Source organism: Dermacentor andersoni, chromosome 7 (assembly GCF_023375885.2).
Source record: "Dermacentor andersoni chromosome 7, qqDerAnde1_hic_scaffold, whole genome shotgun sequence".
NCBI lineage: Eukaryota > Metazoa > Arthropoda > Arachnida > Ixodida > Ixodidae > Dermacentor > Dermacentor andersoni.
Genome location: NC_092820.1, coordinates 25,578,081 through 25,601,370, shown reverse-complemented (window position 1 = coordinate 25,601,370; position 23,290 = coordinate 25,578,081). Strand labels below are relative to the sequence as shown.

At 57.1% G+C, this 23,290-nt stretch overlaps 1 protein-coding gene across 1 annotated transcript; it reads left to right on the top strand.

The window, feature by feature from the left end:
* The first annotated feature begins 13,994 nt into the window (after positions 1 to 13,994).
* On the top strand, positions 13,995 to 17,538 carry LOC126520353 (uncharacterized). Its single transcript, XM_072289434.1, has 3 exons — positions 13,995 to 14,530; positions 14,709 to 15,897; positions 15,970 to 17,538. The coding sequence occupies exons 1-3, from the start codon at positions 13,995 to 13,997 to the stop codon at positions 17,536 to 17,538; spliced, it is 3,294 nt and encodes a 1,097-aa protein (XP_072145535.1).
* Positions 17,539 to 23,290: the final 5,752 nt, after the last annotated feature.

Here is a 23,290-nt window from a genome sequence, read left to right as displayed (position 1 = left end):
GGACGTTTATGCTGCACCACGCTTCCATTTCCCACAGCTCTGCTCGGGTTGTGGCCCTCAAGCCATCCCAGCGTCGCTGCAGGAGAATCCGAAGTTCCTTTCGGAGTGAGGCCAGTGCCGGAGCAACTCCAGGCCCGCCGGACAGTGGCCTCGAGAGCAGGAGGATCGCGTCGGAGACGATTTTTATCTCCTCACGCTCCTCGCGCGCTCGACGCTTGCCCCAAGACCTGAAGCACTCACGCACCCTGACCTTCACGTCATCCCATTCCGTACCACTAAGATTCGCTGTGTTATGAAGCGATCGAAATAGTATGGATGATACCTCTGCGGTTGCCTGCCTATCTTTTAGGAGACGTGGATTTAAGCGCCACGGTCTCTTTGCCTTTGGTACTAAGCTAGAATCGGCAAACCGCAGAATTAGGAAGCAGTGGTCGCTAAGAGCAGAAGGAATTAACCACGAGGAATGCACACTGGGAGCCAGTGACGATGAGATGTAAAAACGATCGATGCGGCTCTGCCCACCCCTCCCTGTCCATGTCATTCCTGACTGTCCAGAGCGAAGTAGGCGCCAAGCATCGACCAGTCCCAGCCCATCGACGAGCTGTCGCAGTGTAGCAATTGCACGCTTATCTTTACGTAATGGAGTCCCTCTACGTGAGAGGCGGTCAACTAGTTCTAACACACAGTTGAAGTCGCCTACTAGAACTAGTCGAGAGGGACCGACCAAATAGGGTTCTAACGTATCGAAAAACTCTCTCTGTTCTCTAGCCCGGGTTGGAGCATAAACATTAACAATTCGAATGCCACAATCAAGATCCACCGACAAGACGCGGCCCTCGGAATCCCTGGCATGGCGAATAACAAGGCCGTCGAAATTCGGCATCAAAACGATGGCCGTACCCCGGCTGCCCGACGCGCCATAACCCCAGTAAGACCGAGTGCGAAAAATCCGGTCGAAGTGGCTGATCTGGCCTAGCCTATGAACGTAAGTTTCCTGAAGTACGAGAACATCTACCTTTTTGGATTTAGCCAAATTTATAACCTCTAACTGCTTAGAAGCGCGCGACAAACCACGACAATTAAAGGTAGCTATAGTGAGAGAAGGAGCCATTTCAAAGGGGAAGGAATTTAGCTAAAAGCTAGTAAAAACAAAGGAGGACGAAAAGCTAGGAAAAATAAATAAAGAGCAGGCTAGTATTAGGGAATACTAGCCGCTAAAGACAAATAAGCAAAGACTACCTATGAGAGAGTCTCCGAGATTGGAGACCCCTCATCAGTAGACTCATAGTACCTGTCTGACATCTCAGAGCAATCGCACCGAGCCAATTTGCAATGCGGACAAGGAGGGGAACTCTCCGTGTCCGATGGAACGTCAGTATCAGAGTCGGATGTCTCTACAGCACTGCGCTTAAGTTCTGGAGCGCCAGTCTCCGAGCCCTGGGAGCCACCTTCGTCCGAGCTTGACGCAGGCTCCGCGGCCGCCGCCCTGGCAGCGGAGCCAGCGCGGTGAGCGCGCCGGCTCTTACGCTTATGGCCCGACCGGCTAACAGTGCCAGTCGTGCCAGTCAGCGGTTTCAACGCGCCAGGGGTAGCGGCCGCTGTAGCGACAGGCGTACCAGCCACGGAGGAAACAGCGATGCCCGCTTCAACCTCCTCGCCCGCTCCCCCATCGCACGTTGCCGTGGCAGACGGGGAAGCGACCGCGGTGGCGTCCACGGAATCGCCGCCGCACTCGGCAGCTTCGACCACGCTCGAGGAGGCCTGGCTTTCTCCTTCATCCAAGGCAGAGACCGTATTAGCTACCGGCGAAGCAACCGCTTCCTCAACGGCAGGTACCTGCTGTTCAGGCCTCGCGGTCACTGACGAGTAGGTGCGGACACTACACGCCGAAACCGCATGGTCACCACCGCATCGTACGCACGCCGCGTCGCATGACGCGTGGCCGAACTGCTCGCAGCGCGCGCACTTAGGTGTGTCACACGCGGCGGCGTGGTGTCCTGCCAGGTTACACCTACGACACAACCTAACTACACCCTCGTACTCACACTGAACGATGCGCTCACCTACCCGAAGAAGGTTAGGAACGGGCCGCGCCATCTCTATCCGAATGCGCCGGTTTCCCGTGCCAACGGCAGGGAACCCGGGCACGCATTCTTCGGAGATCCCGTGGACCTTTCCGAAGACCTCTGGCTCGGAAACAAGAGCTTGGTCCGGAAGATCCGCGGGGTAGCCAAACACCCTAACCAACTTCACTCGCACACCTCTATACTCGAAACGAACTTCCACATCACGAACCTGCAATGCGGGATCAGCTGAGAAGCGATCAACCGCGGCCTTTGTCTTAAACGTTATCTCAAACCTTCCTGCACCAAAGTCCTGTACTGCCTTAAGGTCATTCAACGAAAAGCGCTTTACGAGCGCCTTACAAACATCTACATTGGACGCGCCTTTTGGAACTCGCCCGAAAAACGTGAGCGGCCGAAGCCGCGAAGGGGCCACCATCGCGGTGAAAACCACGTGGCGCCCGTCCCTAGCCGAAGTTTAAGCTAACACTACGCAAGGTAGGAAGCTAGAAACCCTCAGCTAAAGACTGGAAAAAACCAAGGACAAGAAAAGCCACCGGAACACCTCACCAAATCGATGAACAGCGGGTTGGAGTCTAGAAGAATCCGCACCTTGCACCTATCCAACCATTCCGAGAGGGGCCCACGTGGAGGGGATCCGCAGCACCGAAGCTCGAACGCACAAATCACGCCACCACCGCACCGATCACACCACCACCGCAGCAAGCAGCATGGCGAGACGGACAGAGAAAAGCACGACTGACGCAGTCGCGATCTGTGAGCGATTTGAGCCGTGCTCGTAGTGCCTTCGCCGCTGTCGCCGCCGCCGGTCCCAAAGGAAAGCGCGAGGGAAAGGGAGAGGGGCCGCGCGGACCAATGGCGCGCGCGGATATGCGAGGTCGCGTGGAGTCGCGTCTGAGCTGCGAACGGAGAAAGTCACGCTCCTCCTCGCTCTGACGACTTGGCCTCGAAAGCTGCCACGTGTTCCGGCGTCGTGTATTTTGCGCCCGCCGAGCACGTTGTCGCGCCTTCGCTGCTCTCGGTCTCCTTCCCGCACGCGAGAAGAGACCTCAGCAGCGCAACATGGATTTTCGGCCACCCGGCGAGCCGCCGCCGCGCATCCGCCACCGTCGCCACGCGAGCTTGAGCCGGGTGACACTCGGCCCCGCGACACTCGATGAGCTGCGGGCAAGGGAAGATCTCGAGCTTCGCGCCACCCGCATGCTGGGCGAGTGGCTACGTGTACGAGCCGCCACCTTGGAGGTTCCTATGGTTTCTCCCGTGGCTACGACCGCACCGGGAGACGCTTCAGCATCCGCAGCCCCAGTGGCAGCTACGCAGCCATCGGCGAACGGCCCTTGCGACCAGGAGACCCACGCTGAGGTGCCGCTTCCCCCCTCGGACGACGAGGAGATGGACCCGTCCACTTCTCGGAAGCGCGCCCGCGAGAGCGAGGACGATGAACCCGCCGGGCCACGGAAGCAGCCGTCGAGCGTTCCCTCCCGCTCGGAACAGCCAACAGTGGACGACGACCAGCACAGCGCCATCTCCCGACACCCGGGGGAAACACCTGCTACCCTCTCCCGGCCGGACGCGCAAATCGGAGCACCCTCCGAGCCAGCGGAAAGGGAGCAGACCGCGCCACCTGCAGAAAGCTCGAGCGCCATCTCTCCGCATCCCGCCGAACTGGCCGACGCCTCCTTCGAGCCCCCTCCGAGTGAGGGCGCGCCCGACTCCCCCCTCGTTGCGGCGACTGCTCCGAATGGCGACGCGCGCCCGGCTGCGTCGTCTGCTAGCGCGCCAGCTGCAGACGAAAGCTCTACCGAAGCTATGGAGCTGACGCACGAAGCACCCGCCAGCGCGTCCCAACAGAAGCCACAACACCCGGCGGCGCGTTTCCTGAGGGGCCCACCACGCCAGCCTGCTTCGCGGCCGAAGCGCAAGGGAAAAAAAAACCAAGCGAAGGAGGGAGCCAGCTGCCGGTTCGCCTCCATCCCGCGACACCTCGGACGAATCGCGGATATCACCCGCTCCCCCGGCCAGCCACGGCGTGCCTGCTCCGGCTGTACGAGGAGAGATGCCACCCGCCCGCGAGACAGCCACAGATGGCTTCATCCTCGTGCAGTCGAGAGGCGACAGGCGGCGCACAAAAGCACTCGAGACGGCGGCACTCCCGGTGGACCCTGCGGTTATCGGCACCGTGCTGTTCCGCCCCTCGGCACCCGGCGGTGCTTTCCAGGGAACACCGCGCCTCACACTTGCTGCGGCCCTCTCTTCACGGCCAGGTGTGGCAGCGGTTCGCGTCAATCACAGGCGCAACATTGTGGCCGCTGACACCACCACCCAGCAGTGCTTAGAGGGGCTGCTCAAGCTCACCGAGCTGCACGCCATCCCCGTGACTGCCCGACTACCTGCCGAGCGGGGAAAGAGCACTGGTTTCCTGCACGGGGTGAGCGGATTGCCTGCGGACACGGAGCTGCTGGGGGCGATCGAGTCGGACGTTCCTGTGCTGTCGGCCACGTTGGACGGGAGCACCGTTACAATCCGGTTCGCGGGACCGGTCCCCCCTGAGCATGTACGTGTCTGCAAGCTCGGCTTCAGAGTAAGGCCAGCGAGGCCCCGCCCAGTACAGTGCAGGCAGTGCGGCCGCTTCGGACACGTCCCGGAATCCTGCAGGTGGCCGAGCGACTGCATCTCCTGCGGCAAAAAACATGCAGCGAGCGACTCCTGCGAGACCATCCGCTGCAGGAACTGCGGGGGCCCCCACAGGGCGGACACTCCTGCCTGCCCCAAATGGCAGGAAGAGAGGAGGGTGGCCACAATCCTCGCTTCCTCCACCACGGCACTCTCGAGGCGAGCTGTGAGGGCGGCCGTACGGGAGGAGAAGCAGCAGGAGTTACCAACACTGGTACAGTCTTATGCCAGTGCACTGAAGGGCCCCAGCCCCACAGCAACACCTCCAGTACCAGCCCCCCGTACGACCCGCCGCCGGGACACGCGGGACCCTGCTACCACACCTGGCCAGCCTACCGTGGATCAGCTGGTAGCGAACCTGCTACTTACCATGCAAGCAGTGAGCACCATGCTACCAGCTGACCACCCGCTCCGCTCCATCTGCCTGCAGGCAGTGGCTTCCCAGCAGCCGCCACACCATCATGGCTAGTCGCACTCCTAAGGGTCGGCCACGCATCCTGCAGTGGAACTGTAACCACCTGCTGCGCCGACACGCCGAGCTCGTCGCCCAGCTACCTCTGCACGCCTATGATGTCCTCGCCTTTCAGGAAACATACGTGCGTGCAGAGGAGGTTCCACTGCCAGGCTACATCGGCTACAGCAGTGCGAGCGAGTGCGCATTGACAGGCTGTACTTCGGCGCCTTGCTGCGAGAGGAGCCACCCGCACGAGCGTCCCCGTGTCGCCTTGTACATCCGCGCCGCTCTCCCACACGTTCTGATCGACACAACCCAGCTGTGTAGTTCTGTGGTGGAGTGCGTGGCCGCTACTGTGCGCGTACAGGGCACCGACACCTCCGTCGCGTCCGTGTACGTCCGCCCCAATCGCACCGACCGGCGCCAACAGTACGACCCCGACTTTCTCGCGCGCCTAACCGCATCGCTCTCGTCGGACTGTGTTGTGTGCGGGGATTTTAACGCTCACCACCGCGGCTGGGGGAGTGCTACATCTGATCAGCGGGGAAGGGCTCTTTTCGATGCCGCGTCATCACTGGGCCTCTCCATTCTCAACAGTGGAAAGCTCACGTTCGTGCGCCGCAGTGGGGTAACGTCAGCGATCGATCTGGCACTTGTCTCGGAGCGCTGCTCATATGTGTGGCAGCGCGCTCCGGACACTGCCGGCTCGGATCATTACCCCATCACCCTGGCTCCCACCTCTCCCAGCCGCGGTGTCACTCGCGTATGCGTAGTGGTGCGCTGGTCAAAGTACCGCGATCTGTGCCGCGAGTGGTCGCGCGACACCGATTTCTTCGGACACGTTGCAGAATGTGCGAGGCGGGCATCGACGAGAGCAGTGGTCCCAGCCGGTTCTCCCTGCCCGGACATTAAGCTACTGAACCTACGCGCCGCCCGCCGCCGCGCTCAGCACCGTGCCGTACGCTCGGGTATCGCGTCCGACTGGACTGTGTACAACAGACTGGACGCAGTGTGCCGACGACACGCGAAGCGGCTGCGCCGCCGCAGCTGGGCACGACTCTGCTTGTCGCTTGCCGACCCGCGCAACCAGTACCGAGGGTGGCGCGTCATGCGCGCGCTCGTGAACCCGAAATCTCCTCGCTGGCCAGTCCTCGCCATTGCTGTTGCGCGCGGCATCACCGAGATGGCGCTCGCGGAACTCCTCGCCGACTCGTTCGCTGCCATCGCCGTCTCCACCTCACCCGGCGTCCCTGCGGTTGCATTGCGGGCGCTCTACACGGCTGTGTTCGTGAGAGGGGAAGATCGCGCGCATACCGCGCGGGTGATTGACAGCCTGTGCAGCGACGACTTTACCTTTCACGAGCAGCAGCGCGTCCTGTGCCGCAGGCGGCGCCGCAGCGCACCCGGAGCAGACGGTGTCACACACCAAATGCTCCGAAACCTGGACGACGACCACCGCCGGCATCTCCTGGACGCGTACAACACCGTCTTCCGAGAGGGCTGCCTGCCGGACCCTTGGCGCTGTGCTGTCGTTGTACCAGTACTGAAGCGCGGCAAGCCTGCACGCGACCTCACCTCCTACCGGCCTGTCTCGCTGACGTCGGTACCGGGGAACACCATGGAGACGATGGCGCTGTCGAGGCTGCAGTGGATCGCGCGAGCACGCGGTGCCCTTCCGTCCGAGCAATGCGGCTTCCGTGCGCACCGGTCTACTGGCGACTGCATCGCTGTTGTTGTGGGCACACTGGAGCAGGCCAGGCGCGCGGGAGAAGCTGCCTTCCTCCTCCTCCTCGATGTGCGCAGCGCCTTTGACTCGCTCCCGCACGAGTCGATCATCTCGGCTGTGGAAACCCTCGGCGTGGTCGGCAACCTACTCGCCTACGTCAAGGCCTTCCTCGCTAACAGGACGTTCGCCGTTCGCGTTGGCCGCGCAACCAGCTCGCCACGACCAGTGACCACCGGCGTGCCACAGGGTAGTGTGTTGAGCCCCTTCCTGTTTAACCTCACCCTCGCTCCCATCATCGAGTGCTTGCCGAAAGCTGGTCGCTTCCCCGTGCGTGCGGTTGTATACGCGGACGACGTCGCCCTCTACGTGCGGGGGCCGAGGACTGCCATTGCTGAGATGCGCCGCGAGCTGCAGGAGGCCGTCGACTCTGTCGCCGGCTTTCTACGTGCCATTGGATTACAACTATCGTCAACCAAGAGCGAGGCGTTCATGGTGCACCCTCACGCTGCCACACGCCGCTACACCGGCCGCGTACTCGTCGACGGTGTTCCACTGTGTTGGCAGCCGACCGTGCGATACCTTGGCCTGACAATAGACCATCGCCTCACTTGGCGTACGGCTGTGCGGCGCCTACGAGCCGAAACACTTCGCATTGAGTGCGCGATCCGCCGCCTGCTCGCGCGCGGAGACGGCAGCCTCCCGTCGTTCGCGGTCAGTATGTACGGTGCGCTGGCGCTCTCGCGTGTGCTTTACGCGCTGCCGCTGTGTAGTGTGCGCGATTCGCAGTGGCGCAACATCGACGGCGACCACCGCAGAGTGCTACGGATGTGCCATGGCCTCCCACGAGCATCACGAGTGGCGGAGACACTTGCGGAAACCGGCGCTTGGCCTCCCTCACTGACGGCCGATCTCCGCGCGCTCGGCCACATCGAGCGCCTCTCCAGTGCCCCCGACGCGAGCCCTATCCTGTCGCAGCTGCGGCAGCTCCCCGCATCCAGAGTGGGCAAAATGCTGCAGCTCTTCGAGGAGATTGTGACTGACCCGCCGGCTCCACCACCAGACTGGCCGCCTCCGAGCCTCGCCGCGCCCCTGGACGTGTGCCTCGAACTGCCAGGCGTCCGCTCCAAGCACCGCACGCCTCTCTGCGCCATCATGCAGGAGGCTGCAGCGAGGATACAGGACGACCTGGCAGGGAGAGCGCACCTATACACGGATGGCTCGGTACTCGAGGACGGCTCCGCGGCTGCTGCCTGCTTCGGCCCGAGCCTCGCCATCGAAAGCCTGTGCCGCCTGCCCTGCCGAGCCAACTCCACCATCGCTGAGCTCGTGGGAATAGACCTGGCTGCGGACGCGCTCGAGCAATCGCCGCATATCGCCCGCGCGGCCATCCTCACCGACTCGAGGCCCGCCCTGCAGCAGCTGCTCCTGGAGGAGCGCGCCCCACTACTAGCCCAGCGTGTTGCGTGCAGACTCCACGCCTTGCAGCAGCGAGGACTGGACCTATGTCTACAGTGGGTGCCCTCACACGTTGGCGTCGCCGGGAACGAGGCCGTTGACAAGCTCGCGCGACGCGCACACGATCAAAACACGCCGATCGCGCAGCGCGTCAGCTCATTCGACACCGCGCCGCTCAGAATTCGCCGGGAGCTCGCGCTCCGCCATCCCGACAGCCGGGTGGCACGGGGTAAAGTCCCTTGATGATTTGAAAGTAGCGACACTCTTTGAAATCTGCCGCCGCCGCGCGACCTCCTCGCCTCCTCCTCGCCCCTTGCGCGTTCCCCCGTTTTGCCCCCGTTTTTCTGCACGACGATTGGTCTCCCTGCCGTTGCCCTTGGAAACGCGCGGATCTTGAGTTTTGCTTGTGTTTTTCTTTTTCGTTCGCGCCATTTTCCTCCTCAGCACGGCTGGCTCGGCCCTTTAGCTCGGCGCAGCGAACGTTGTACGCTGTGTTTCCTGCTCTATGTGCTAGCGCTATGCCGGCCTGTTGCGCATATAACAGCAGCAAGAAGCCTGAAGATGGTTGTGCCGTTTTTGTGATACCACGAGGAAAGCGTGACGGCTTGCACAGGAAGCAGTGGCTGCATGACATTGGCCGAGAGAACTTTGTTCCGACAAAGAACAGCGTTGTTTGCGAGCTGAGGCATCTTTCTTATAGCTCGTAGCAAAGCATCCCGTAATGCTGCATTTTTTTTTTCATTCTTCCGGCCTGCTAACCAGCGTTTTTGTTGCGGTTGTCCTCAGTATGCTTAATATTCTGGAGCGGCTCCATCACCTCGCACGTCGCTAACTGTTGTTATTCAATCGGAAGTGCAGCATTATAGATTCTGCTTTGCGCCCTGAAAAAATCAGTGGCAAGTATACCCGTGGTATTGCGGGTGATAAGCGTAAGCGAGTCAACATTGAGTTTTTTTCCCCAAGTATTAAGGCAAAAGCCTTTAGATCTCTGTTTCAAGGTCGCGTTGTAAACTGGAAGTATCACGTGACCCAAGGAGGCCAGAGGTGACCCAAAGCATGTCCACCCCTGTATAAGAGAATGATTACCTAAGTTAATTAATGAATCATTAGTGATTGACCTAAGGTGGATTAGGGATGATTAAGGTTGATTAGAGTGTATTAAGGAAGATTAAGGTGGATTATAGTGCATTAAGGAGGATAATATGCATGAATAAAGATTAAGGTGGCTGGAGGGAAATTAAGGTGGATTAAGGTGATGGCTTGATGAAAGGGTATTAAGACCGATTAGGGTGCATGAACAAGGATTAGGGGGATTAAGGTGGACAAAGAGAGATTAAGGTCGATTAATGTGGATTAAGGTGAATTAGGGTTGGTAAAGGAGAATTAAGGCCGATTAGGGTGGATTAGGGTGTATTAAGGTAGATTTGGACTATTAGGCAGGATTAAGTTGGATTAAGGTGCATGAATAAGGACTAAGGTGGGGAAAGGTGGATTAGGGCAGATTATTATAGATTCGGGTTGATAAAGGAGGATTAAGACCGTATAGGGTAGGATAAGGTGCATTGGGGGCGATGTAGGTTGATTAGATTGTATTAAGGTGGAGTGGGAGAATTAAGGTGGATGAATGAGCATTAAGGTGGATTAGGGGAGACTAAGGGGAATTAAGGTTCATTGATTATTAAGACCGATTAGTCTACCATAATCCTCCTAATGAACATTAATCCACATTCATCGACCTTAATCCTCCTTCATTCCGTTTAATCCACCATAATCCACAAAGGCCCTCCTTAATGCACCCTAATCCACCTTCATCGACCTTAGTCTACTCTAACCCTCCTTAAGGCACTTTAATCCTCCTTAATCAACCGTAATGCTTCCTCATTCACTTTAATCCACCCTAATCCACTATAATCGTTCTTAATTCACCTTAATCCACCCGAATCCACATTCATCTACCTTAGTCCACCCTAATCCTTATTAATCCCCCTAATCCTCCTTCATTCACTTTAATTCACCCTAGCCCACCATAATCCTATTTAATGCACCTTAATCCACCCTTATCCTTCTTCGTGTACTTTAATCCACCCTAATCCACTATAATCGTCCTTAATGCACCTCAACGCACCTTCATCCACCTTTATCCAACCTCCCTTATGACCTTAATCCACCTTCATCACCTTAATGCACCTCTATCGACTTTAATCCGCCTTAATCCTCCTTAATACACCCGAATTCATCTTAATCCAATCACTAATCAATCATTACTTTGCTAATCATTAATCATCTCTTATACGCGGCTGCATATGCTTTGGTTCGCTTCCCGCCTTCCTTCGGTCACGCGATATTTTATGTAGCTCACAACGGGACCTTGAAACAGAGGTCTAAGGCTTTCGCTTAATAAGCCACACACAAAGGGATGTGTCACAAGGAATACTAGATCAGACGCACGAAGTAAAGCGTCTGATCGTGTGGCAGAAAAATTGTCTGGAGTATAGAACTCGCCTCAAAACTCCCTTTAAACCAGTATACCCAGCTCATACGGCTTTAAGAAAAAAACCAACCTCCTCATAAACGTTGCCTCCAGCATTATCGATGCTGTTATTAGCATTTCTCAAAATTTTCAACCCCACTGGGGCGCGCAACTGGCCCAAAATAACACACCTCCATAGAATCCTGCGGCCCGTCTGCGGGAGCCCAGGAGGAATAGCGTGCCGTGCGCAGCCGGCGGGCGAGGAGAATCGAGGAGGAAAGCGCCGTGAGGAGGAGAGTGTCGCTACTTTCAAATTATCAAGGGGCTTTAGCACGGGGACGCCCACCACGCCATCTCCCGGAGGCCGGCTTCACTAGGCGCGAGCGCGCCTTCCTCCTCGCCTTGCGGACCGGTTCCGTGTGGCCCGCCGAGAGGAGGCATCGCTTGCAACGAGCGCCCTCTCCCCTCTGTCAGGATTGCGGCGCGACTGAAACGTTGGAACACTTGCTCTGTGAGTGCCCTGCTCTTTCGCCCGCGCGATCGACACTTGCGCAAGTGTACCGTGCGCGGAACTTACCGTGTGCGACACTGCACGACCTGCTGCATCCCTCGGGCTGCATTTCGCAACACAGGCGCCTCTTCCGTGCGCTCTTGGTCTTCGCCGAGGACGCGGCACTTCAAAGCCGCCTGTAAACATGCCCCACCCACGGCCTTACCGCGTCGGCTGCCGCCGCCGCGTTTTTCTTTCTCTCTCATCCATCTTTTAATTCCCCCTTTTCCCCCTGTGCAGCGCGGTTGAGGTGTCCTCTGCGGAGAGACAGTTACTGTGCTGCACTTAATCCCATATTTTCCCATCTCCTACTCTAGAATCTCTCTTTGCGAGGTCGCGTGAACACCACCCTCCCGCGATAAAAACGCGGCGCGCGCGACCGGTCGCAGGGAGCTCCTTGCCTAGGATCAGCGAACCTCCATGCCGCCCGTGATCTGCTCCTACGACCGCGCTCTCGAGCGTAGCCCTTTTTAGGGCTCCCAAGGGAGCAGACACAGAGGTCCCAGCATCCAGGGCTCTCTTCTACTGCACTGAGGGTGTCAGTCTCCGACATCCCAGTGCAGGCGCCACGCGGCCCCACCTCAGCGCACTCGCCGGCGCTCAAACTGCTTCTTGCAGAAGCGAGACGGCAGTTTTGCGCCCCCACGAACGAGGAGCAACCTGCCGAGGCTGCTGCCCCATCCCCGCGGTTCCTACGTTCTGGAACTTGCAGGGATAATGCACCAGCGGCAACACAGTGACGACGACGCGGCCGTGCTGCCCCGGACAATGTCGACGACGGCGGAGACACCACCAGCAGCGAGAGCGACGACGAGACTGCCAGCTCGCGCCGCTCTAGCAGCTGCCCGCCTTCCTGCTCATACTCGTCGAGCAGCGAGAGCAGCAGCGAGGACAGCCAGATGACCCTGGCCACGGATTCTATTAGAAGCCGTTCGCCCTCGCCCAGCGCGCAATCAGAAAGCGTCGGCATCCCCGCTGATGCCGAACGAAGCGCTGAAGCCGTTCTGACCGTGGCTACTCGAGCGCCGCATGAGCCCACGGCAACCGTAGTTGCCCTCGCCGAGACCGAGGCGAGCACGAACGCGGCCGCGAGCGACGCTCCCGAGAGCTGCCCCACAGCGCATGCGCCGCCGAGCAACGTCACGGACACGCGAGGCGAAGCCCCGCCCCTACCCGCGGAGCCTCCTCGCCCCGGCGCGAAGCAGCCGGCGCCCGCGGAGCCTCCTCGCCCCGGCGCCAAGCAGCCGGGCAGGAAAAAACAAAACAGCAGGCGCAAGCGCCGCAACATACGCTCGGTGACGATCACCACCGTCGCTACCGGTGGCGTACGATCAAGCGCCCCTGCTGCAGCAGAAGACACCGTACCGGCCGCGGAAGGACGGGAAACCGTCCTTTACAGACCACTGGCAAGAAGGGCCCACTTTCTTGCGGCATCGCGCGACGCGATTGCCGCTTTTCTTGCCGATGTTCCAGGCACCCACCGAGTGCGGCCCAACCTTCGGCGGAACGTCCTAGCCGTCGACGCGCTGCCCGGCACGGACCTTTCCGCACTACTCGCCGTCCGGGTGATATGCGACGTACCTGTCAAGGCGAAGGCACTCATCGCCGACTCCTGCACGGGCACGCTCTTCAACATGGACCCGGCGCTCGATGGGCCTTCCATCCTTCAGGGGCTCGAGTGCCGGGTGCCCGTTCTCGCCGTCACCAGGAGCGGCGATGTGGCAACCCTCCGCTTCACTGGCAGAGACGTCCCGGAGGAAGTACACCTCTTCAAACAGCACCGCGTCGTACGTCCGCAGCTGCCACGGCCGTTGCAGTGCGGCCGATGCGGGCTCTTCGGGCACGCAACAGCAACCTGCTCCCGCGACCCTCGCTGTCTCCAGTGCGCGGGGTCGCATGCGACGAGCGCCTGCACGTCAGAGCGGACCCGCTACATTAACTGCCGGGGCCCGCATGAGTCAACAGAGCCACGCTGCCCCAACTGGCAGCTCGAGCGGCGGGTGGCGAGCATACTCGCGAGAACTGTTCCACGCATCACGCGCCGACAAGCCTTGATTCTCGCGAGGAGCAGTGCCCCTGCAGCGCGGAACCAGCAGCCGGCCACCACCGGACCGCGCGCCCCCGAGCCACGACCATCGCAGACGGTCCAGCCGGGACGCTCCTTCCGCGACGTGGTAACCGGCAACACAGCGCCGCAGCCAGTCGCCGGGAGCAGCCCTGCACAGCCCCGCAGCGCGACAACACCCGATGCACGTGACCTCGTTATAACGACGCTCGCGTCGGCATTGCGTGCACTTTTGGAATCGGTACCTGCCGACTCGCCAGCGCGTCACATGTGTGTGGCAGCTCTGGAAATGCATGACGCCCTGATCCAGCATGGCTAGCACACCAGTGGAGCAACGGCCGCGCATCGTTCAATGGAACGTTCGTTCGATGCGCCGCCGTCATCCAGAGCTGGCGGATGGGGCTCTTTCGGACGGATGCGACGTGCTTGCTTTGCAAGAAACCCACGTCCGCCCGGGAGAGCTCAATCTGCCAGGCTTCGTCAGCTACCACAGTGCTGCTGGCTGCGAGCAGGCGTCATGCACGGCCATTCCGTGTACCGATTCCACTCATCCGGCTGGGCGATCTCGCGCGTCACTTTACGTACGCGCTGGGCTCCCCAGGCCGTGGTGAGTGTGGACGATTTGCCGTGCACGGGCGTCGAGTGCGTGGCGGTGACCGTGCGAATCGGAACAGCCGACACGTGCGTCGCGAGTGTTTACGCGTGCTGCGGCGGCCGCTGGGACAAGGAGATGATCGTGCGGCTATCACAGCGTGTGCGCGGCGACCTCGTGATGTGCGGAGACTTCAATTCCCATAACACAGCGTGGGGATCAAGCCACACCGACCGCAGCGGCCTAGACCTGCTTGATGCCATCCAGCGGGCGGCTCTGCTCGTAGCCAACACGGGCTGTGTTACTTTCACCCGTCGCGGCAGCGAGGGAAGTGTGTTGGATCTCTCGCTAGTGTCGGAGCGCTGCCATTACGTCTGGCGCCGCAGCCCCGACATGCGAGGGTCCGACCACTACCCAATCCACCTAGAGCCCCGCCGTGCCGCCCACCTGCCGACGCGTGCGTACAGTGTTGTTAATTGGCCGCGATTCCGGGAACTGTGTGCTACAGTGCCAGTCTCGGAGAGCGGCCTGTTTTTCCAACACATCGCACGATGCGCGCGTGCCGCGTCAACTCGATGTGTTGTGCCGGCCGGGACGCCTGTTCCCGACATAAAACAACTGAACATCCGCGCGTCGCAGAGCTGAGAGGATAGCACTGCGCTCGGGCAAACGCGAGCACTGGACGGTGTACAACCGGCTCGACGCGGTATGCCGTCGCCACGCGAAGCAGCGCCGCAACGCCAGCTGGTCAAGCCTCTGCTCGTCGCTGGAACGGGCGAGCGTCCGATCGAGCCCGTGGCGAATCCTGGGGGCGATCCTGCGGCCCCGCGCGCCGCGCTGCCCCGTCCTCTCCATCGCCGTGGCTCGCGGCATCACGAGCGGTCAGCTGGCCGAGCTGCTCGCCGAGACTTTCTGCCCGCCACCCATCATCCGTCCACTGGCGCCGTACGTGCTGCAGCCGCAACCGCATCCAAGGCGCGAGCTGCTTGCCCCGGAGCGGTACTTCCCGACGGCCGGGATCCTCGAGGACATCAGGGCGCTGTGCGAGGCTGACTTCACTATCGGTGAGCTTCGCACAGTGCTCACATCGAGGAAGCTCCGCTCAGCACCAGGTTCCGATGGCGTCACGTATCAGATGCTTAGGAACCTGGATGGTGACCAGCTCTTGCTGCTGCTCGACGCATACAACAACGTCTGGCGGACCGGCAGCATCCCGGACGAGTGGAGCGAGGCGATTGTTGTCCCGCTGCTCAAGGCCGGCAAGGCAGCCAGCAGTCCTGCTTCGTACCGGCCCGTTTCGCTCACCTCCGCTGCTGGCAAGGTGCTCGAGGCCATGGCGCTACGGCGGCTCGAGTGGATTACGGCGGCGCTCGACACCTTGGCGGCGGAGCAGAGCGGCTTCCGGCGACTCCGGGCCACAGCGGACTGCCTTGCCGACGTGATCGCCACGCTGGAGACAGCGAAGCGCCGGGGCGAGGCAGGCTACCTCATCCTTCTCGACGTCGAGAGCGCCTTCGACCGTCTGCCACACGCTACCATCATGGACGCACTCGATGCGCTCGGAGTGTGCGGACGAATGCGAAGCTACATTGCGGCGTTCCTCGGCGGCAGAACGATGCGGGTGCGCGTGGCGGGAGCGCTCAGTCGGCCGCGTGTGGTTGTGACAGGAGTGCCGCAGGGCAGTGTGCTTAGCCCATTCCTGTTCAACCTCGCGCTGGCACGCATCCCCGACTACATTCCCCAGTTCCCGGCGCATGAGGTTCGAGTCGCAGTATACGCGGACGACATCGCGTTGTTCGCCATCGGCCCCACCAGTATCGGCTATGCGGTGCGTGCGTGTGTGCAGCGCGCGCTGGATGGGGTCGATGCTTACATCAGCGGCATCGGCCTCACCCTCTAGGCAGCCAAGACCAAGGCGCTCATCGTACACCCAAGGTACGAGGGGCAGTACAGCACGCCAGGCTTCACCCTCCATGGAGTGCTGCTTCCGTGGGAGAAGCGGGTTCGCTACCTTGGCCTTGTGATCGACCGACGGCTGAACTGGCGTGCTGCAGTAGCTGCCCTGCGGAAAGGTGCCGCGCAGGTAGCGGGCGCCGCGCGCTCCCTGCTCGCTCGTGGCCAAGGCTGTTCGCCGACCCTCGCGCTGCGCCTATACAACTCTGTGGCCTCGGCGCGGATCCTGTACGCGCTGCCCCTGGCGGACCTGCAGCCGACGCAATGGAAGGTGATGGACGCGGATCACCGAGCCGTCGTACGCCAGTTCCTGTGCCTCCCGCGGTCTTCGCAGAGCGGCGCCACTCTCGCCGAGGCGGGGGAGACGCCCATCTCTCTCCGAGCCGAGGGGCGGGCCCTCAACCACGTGGAGCGCTTGCATCGTTCGCGGCACGGCCAGCAGCTGATCAGCCGGCTGCACTCTCTCCCGAGCTCCGGCATGGGTCGCCGCGTCACCGAGTTCGCCAACCTGGTACGGGGCGGCGCCACGTGCGCGTGGCTTGCCCCGCCGCCACATCGGGAGCGTCGTCTGCTCATCCGCACGACCGTCCCTGGCGTTCGAGGCAAGCGCAACACTCCGCTCTGCGCCTTGCAACAGGAGACGGCTGCGGCCATCAACGAGCAGCTGGCCGGCCGGGTGCTCGTGTTTACTGACGGCTCGGTCTTGCGGGACGGTGCTGCCGCTGCCGCGTGCGTCACTCCGGACATCCCAGCGCAAAGTCAGTGCACCGTGTTGAGCGCCGTATCATCAACACACGCGGAGCTGGCGGCCATCGACTTGGCGGCCGAACTTATCTACCAGCGGCGCATCCCTGCTGCGGCCATCCTGACGGACTCCCGCGCGGCACTGCACATGCTGGCCAGGGCTGACCATGGGCCACCGCTGATCCAGCGCCTCCTGCGGAAAATCCATGGCGTGTGCGAGCAGGGATGCGACCTCGTTCTGCAGTGGGTGCCTGCACACATCGGCATACACGGGAACGAGGAAGCAGACCGGCTCGCGAGGGCCGCCCACACGGCGACTGTGCCTCGTTCACTCGTCGTGACGCCTTTCGACGTCGCCCGTCACACCGTGGCCGGCATGTTGCGTGCACGACACCCGGACGCCCGCGTCGCCAGTGGCAACCCACCGAGACTCCTGCCGCGAAAGGGTCTTCATCGTCGAGACCGGGCGCTGCTGCTTCGTCTCCGCGTCGGCTGCTACCGCACCGCAGCAAGGACTCACCGCCTGCAAGGTACGGGAAGCCCCTTTTGTGAAAAGTGCGCCGACGTGGAGGACTTAGATCACGTGCTTTTGCGATGCCGAGAGTACACGGCGCAGCGTGACACGCTCACGAGCGTTTACCGCCGCCTTGGCCTGCCGTGCGACAGCACCGAGGCACTTCTCTTCCCGGCGGCGCATTCATCAGTGACCGCGCGCGCCTTCGCGGCACTGCTCGAATTCCTGGACGGCGCCGAACTGTACGAGCGGCTGTAGCCGCCGCGCCTTCATGACGTTCCTTACCGCTGGGCTATCTCAACTCTATACTCTGTTTTCTTCGCTACACTTTTTACCCCTCTCCCCTCACCCGTACAGCGCCGTGGAGGTGCCCTCGCACGAGAGGCAGTAATGCCCCAACCACTGGCACGCGCTGGAAAGCTTCGGCGCGCGCCGAAGGGTCAAATGCGTCAAAGCGTCGGTCGGGAACTCGCTGAAGCGGAACGTCGCGCAGCGATTATGTCTACTGCAGATGCTAGAAGTTTGCCGGCGCGCGGCGAAGCTGCGCCGGCGTGCACCAATGAGAGGCTGCGACGCCTCGCAGGCGTCAACCAATCGAAGGCTGCGGAGCCTTCGGCTGCTGCGCCTGTAATGGCCGACCGTACGAAGGCGCCCGGCACCAACGATCGTCCGAGTTTTTTGGACGCACGACGCGCGCGACAGTGTTCCTAAAAGACAGTGTTGTAATAGTAAGCCGACAATGACACGACCGACCGACTACCGTGGGTTGTGGCAGTGCGACGTGGATCCGAAGCGACTTTGAACGACGCCGACTAATCCAACCTGCCCACTGGGTTCCGCCGGGCTCGGTACGATCGTCTGCTAAAACAGCCAACCGAATCACGATTGCCGCAACGTCTGTGCTTGTTGTATGTGCATTTTGTTGTGCTCAAAACGAATGGAAACACGTTTACGAGCTCCGAAGTCTGGATAATCAACACTCGCCTATCGCCGATGTTGTTTACGTTACGCGTAGGCCTAGCGCGTCCATCGAGTTCGTAACTGGCGAGTGAACGAACTCACCTGAGAAATCTGTCGAAGGAAATGAATTTTCAGGTCCGTTTGGTGCTGCAGTGATTTAAAATATGGCACTCTTGACTTCGTGTGACCTGTGATGTGGTGAATGAACCGTGTGGAAGTTGGGTTGGTCACCCGCGGCGTGTTTCGTGTGGTGTCGGTTGACTCAAGTTTAACGGGCAAGCTCTGCGCTGTTTCCAGTGGTAAAGATAACTCCCGAAAGCGAACTACACTAGTAGCCGAACTATTGGAAGTACTTACATAATCAGCCGTGCCGCCTGTTTCAGATGACACTGCGCTCTTTTATTCGGCATGTGAATCCAGTTTCGTACAAGTTCACTGTACTCATTCACTCACTTCTTTCAAGTGCGACCGTCTTTTGGGCTAGTTGGGGATAAATCGCTCGTGTAGCAATCAAGAACACTGACGCACTGAAGCATACGTGGCAACGCAGTCATATTTGAGTCAGTGTGTCGTTATAGTTGAGCACTGCAAAAAGAAATCTGTTTGCAATGTGTGCCCTGTGTGCAGTGCATAGCAGGACCTGCATCATGCAAGACCTATGCATGTAGCAGCGTATACCACGATTGCTTCGATGCACGCTTCAGAAGCAGCAAGTACTGAGTCAATGAAACTGTAATTGAATTTTTATCTCACTTTTTGCTTATGGAAAGTGTAGATGGTGTGAGTGCATTGTGGGGAAGGTGAAAAGGTGTCATCAGTGTTTTGTGCAGTCAGTATGCTTAAACTGCTGGAATCCCTTCAGCCTCTACTAAAATGTTTCTTGCTGCGATACTATAAATTGTAGTCAGGACAAAGATGTACTCAAAACCAAGTTACTAATGCATCTGCCCAGAATGTGTTTGATTAACAAGTTAACGCTTCCACAACAACAATATGCCGATGAACAGCATATGTGCTTACAATAAATACATTCCGTAAAGGCGAACGACTGGGCTTACAATATAAAACTTTGTAGTAGCACCGTACAAAGTGCTGCCATGCGTATCAGCCACAACGAAACTACTGCACGTCCAATCTTCTTCCTTGGAGGCACTTCTATAAAGACTGTTCGGGCCCTTCTCATTCTGAGTGTAGCATTTAGCTGTTCTCTCAACTTTTCCACATATCTCACCAGCACTGTATGTAAGCACCGGCCCTTTCTTGGGTTTGTGTCCCGTGTCTCCCTTCCCTGATGACCTAAGGTTTTCCGAGCACTCTACACTTCTATCATTCTGTCACGACTTGAGTACTGCTCATCAGTATAGTTCCCGTACCAAACTCGCGACGCTAACAAACTTAAGCTTGTTCTGCGCCGGACAATACGCACCCTTTACTCCCGTCTTTTCGGTTGTCACAAGCTCATGCCAGCCTTCGAGGATTGCCTCAAACCCCTCAAGTAGCACACCCTGCGATACCAACGCAACATTGCACTTGTCTATACTGCAGGGTGTTTGACGTCTCTCTAAACAGCACTAATCTTTTTTCACTTCGTCTGAACAAGTGGTCAGCACAGCCTGAGCCCTCACCATGCCTGTATGGCCCGACACCACAACTCCATGATTATATCTGGCATGCAGAGCTTTCTCTCCACCCCCCTGGCGATTTGGATTCTCCTTCCTTGGAACCAGACTTCATTGGCACTCCTGTGTGTTGTGCACCTGTCGAGTGTGTGCGTGTGTGCTGTGCTGTGTTATTGAGCAAGTGTGTGTGCACGTGGAGGGGAAGGAAGTGTCTTCTGCATCCTGCAAATTCCTGCTTTAGATGGCTGGTTATCAGATTCTCTAACATACAGGCATCAGCCTTCTTTTTAGTCTAGTGTGCCAAGTTACCACTAGGATTATTATTATTATTATTATTATTTTTAGAATCATTACTTTGACCACATTGATTGTGTCGAAGCCAGCGTGACACATAATTCAAAATATTTCTGGAGCTTTGTGGGCTCTCTCTTCTAAAAGGAGTGCCAAGGATGTACGGCTTCTTCATGAAAATAGTGGTGTTGTCTCGAACACTGCTGATGCCTTTGCAGAACATTTCTGTTTGCTATGTGGTGTGAAATATGCTTCAAGTAACCTTCCTTCTCAGTCTGGTGCAGTGTATGCTAACAGTCAATGAAAACCTCGTTTCCACGTATATGAAGTGCCTTAAACTTTCCCTTTCTTGTGGTGTTGATGGTATTTCCTCCACAGAGCTTAACCCTTTGAGACGCTGTCTACACAATTGGGCACAGCAGGAGTGTGCATCAATAGCAAAAGCACTGATGAAAGTAATGGTATTTAAAATGTGTTTCATACATATTGAAACACTTATTATTGGAACTGTGCTGCAGTTTTGAATAATGTGCAGAATGTTTTAACAAAATGAGTGGGAAGGTAGACGGCTGGGTGTTGTTACTCTGTGTCAGTATGTTGTATGTAGCGGGTTCACTTCTTTCATTGTTTTTTACAATGTCGTGCACCAGGCATAATTGTCAAGTGGCTGGATAAGTGCTTTTCAAGCTTTTCAAAACACAAAATAGTACATGTTTTCATATTTTGTGTTCCTGTAGTGAGTTTTCGCATGGAGTCGAAATTTTGTAAACTTGACAAAACTCGCTAAACTATTGAAAATTCTTAATATTTGCTGCGGCTGTACACTTTCTACGATTCTGAGGATGCAAGAGATGTGGTGAAAGCAACTTTTCAATCAACGGGATAAAGTGGTGTCTGAAAGGGTTAAGATGTATGGAAGCATACTTGTTCCTCGTTCTCACAAGCATCTTCAATAGTTCCCTAAAGTCTAGTACCTTTTCTAGCACTCGGAAGGTAGCTTGAACATTGCCCATGCACAAATCAGGTGCTAGATGTGCAGTTACTAACTGCCGACCTATATCTATCCTCTTCAGTGCGTCAGGTGTTTGAATCAATATGGGATTCCTCGCTTTCTGTTAGTGCTAAGAGCATTTTAATAAATGAACAGCATGACTTTGTGTGCCGACATTTCAGACTATTTCAGACTGTCAACAGTGTTCACTACTGCATCGACTTCCAAAAAGACATTTTTTCACTCTCGAAGTGGTGCAGAAACAATAAGTACTCTTAAATGCTTCCAACACTATGGCATTAAGTTATATGCACAAAACGCACCATGTGAAATTTTGATACACCCTACGTGATGCTCCACTCCTTAGGGTCGATGAAATGAAAGATTTTGGTGTGTACTTCGACAAAATGCTAAGCTTCTCTTCACATAGATAATTACACAAGATGCCCTTCACGCTCTTGGAATTGCATGACGTATATTGCATGATTTCCACTCACCTGTTGTGTTTCTGAAATTCTGCTTTGTGCCTCCAACTACTAGAGTATGCCTCTTAGGAGGGGGGTGCAGTGAGCAAATATAATTCTGACCTCATTGAACCCATCCAGAATAAATTGATGTCTATCTTCAAGCACCACTTTTGCCATTCTGGCGACCACAGTTGAGCCTTTGTTCCTCCACCTTTTGTTCCTGTATGAGGTGGTCCATGACATTATACATTCCTTAAAGCTTCTTGATCATACGCATTTGTTTGTGCCGCAACAGTATACCAGGTAGCATTCCACATTCGTTGCCTGGGCTTGTTACAAGATTGTGCTAATAAGACTCGACTCCAAAACATACTTCAGAGTTCATTTCCTGTGTTTTGTGTATCTGTAAATAATCACTTAGGATTAACTCCCTTTTACTTTTCCGCGTTTCCTTTTTTCCCTATTTGTTTCTCTATCTTCAATTTTTTTGTCTACTGCGTTCATGTTTTCTCTACATTTTGTCTCACGTAGTGCTCGTTAAGTGCACCAGTACAAAGGCTCTCTAGCTGTTCCTGGGCACTACAATAAAAATTTGAATGATTGACTATTATCGTAGTATAAAATTTTGCTTTTTAAGTATGTACTAGTATACTATTTTAGCGCAGTAGCTTTCGTGCAATTAAAAAAAGGGCATGAATTAAGAAGAGAGAGAGAAAATGATAAATGAAAGGTAACAGCCGCAGTTGCATAGAGGGATCGAGGGAATGCAATCGATGTTGAGTGAATTCAGGTGTGTGCCAGTTTTCCAATGTCAAAAGAGTGTGCTAGCTTGCCTAAGTGTTGGACTGTGTCGATCCGCGATAAAGGTACAGAAATAAGGGTTGCTCCTTCGTGGGCTTTCCTAGCAGCTTCGTTAGTGAGGTCGTTGCCGGAGATACCGCAATGACCAGGCAGCCACTGAAACACGACGTCGTGTCCTTTCATGATCATGTGATGGTGCATTTCTCGTATCTCCGACACGAGTTGTTCACATGACCCGCGACGGAGAGATGACAGAAGACATTGTAAGGCCGCCTTTGAATCGCAGAATATTGCCCACCGATTAGCCGGTTGGTTATTAATATAATCAACGGCACCTCGGAGGACAACAAGCTCCGAACCGGTCGATGTTGTCAAGTGAGAAATCTTGTATTGGATGCTTACTGATCGTGATGGTATAACCACTGCGCTGGTGAAGCTGGTCTGAGTGGAAGAACCATCCGTATATATGTGGACTCGATCAAAGTAGAAAGTGTGCAAACAATCCAGAGCTGCTTGCTTCAAGGCCAAGGTAGGCAGGACGGTCTTCTTTCTTATCCCTGGAACCGTAAGACGCACTTGAGGTTGTTTTAAACACCACAAAGCTGAGGTTGAACGTGCTGAGGGTGTGAAGCCCGATAGTAAGGAGGCACGATGGATGCTGACCTTGTTGGAGAAGGACGCCTGTGGTCGTCGTTCTGGCATGAATTAAGAAAGTGCAATAATATGCCATGTGCCTGATCATATGCATTGTGCTATTAATTTCTTCTGAGTTTTAATAATGGCTGGCTACTGTATGCAGTGTTGTGCAATAAAATAATATGCCACAGCAATTATTGCGTGCCTTGCAGAACAAATTGAATATATCTTTCTCAGTCAAAACA

What these genes read in the sequence shown, in the direction of transcription:
- LOC126520353 (XM_072289434.1), top strand. Translation starts at nt 13,995, where the DNA reads ATGCACGGCCATTCCGTGTACCGATTCCACTCATCCGGCTGGGCGATC. An exon ending in GCCCACCTGCCGACGCGTGC is followed by an intron (nt 14,531 to 14,708) that starts GTACAGTGTTGT and finishes CGCGCGTCGCAG; the next exon opens with AGCTGAGAGGATAGCACTGC. An exon ending in CCACCAGTATCGGCTATGCG is followed by an intron (nt 15,898 to 15,969) that starts GTGCGTGCGTGT and finishes CTCACCCTCTAG; the next exon opens with GCAGCCAAGACCAAGGCGCT.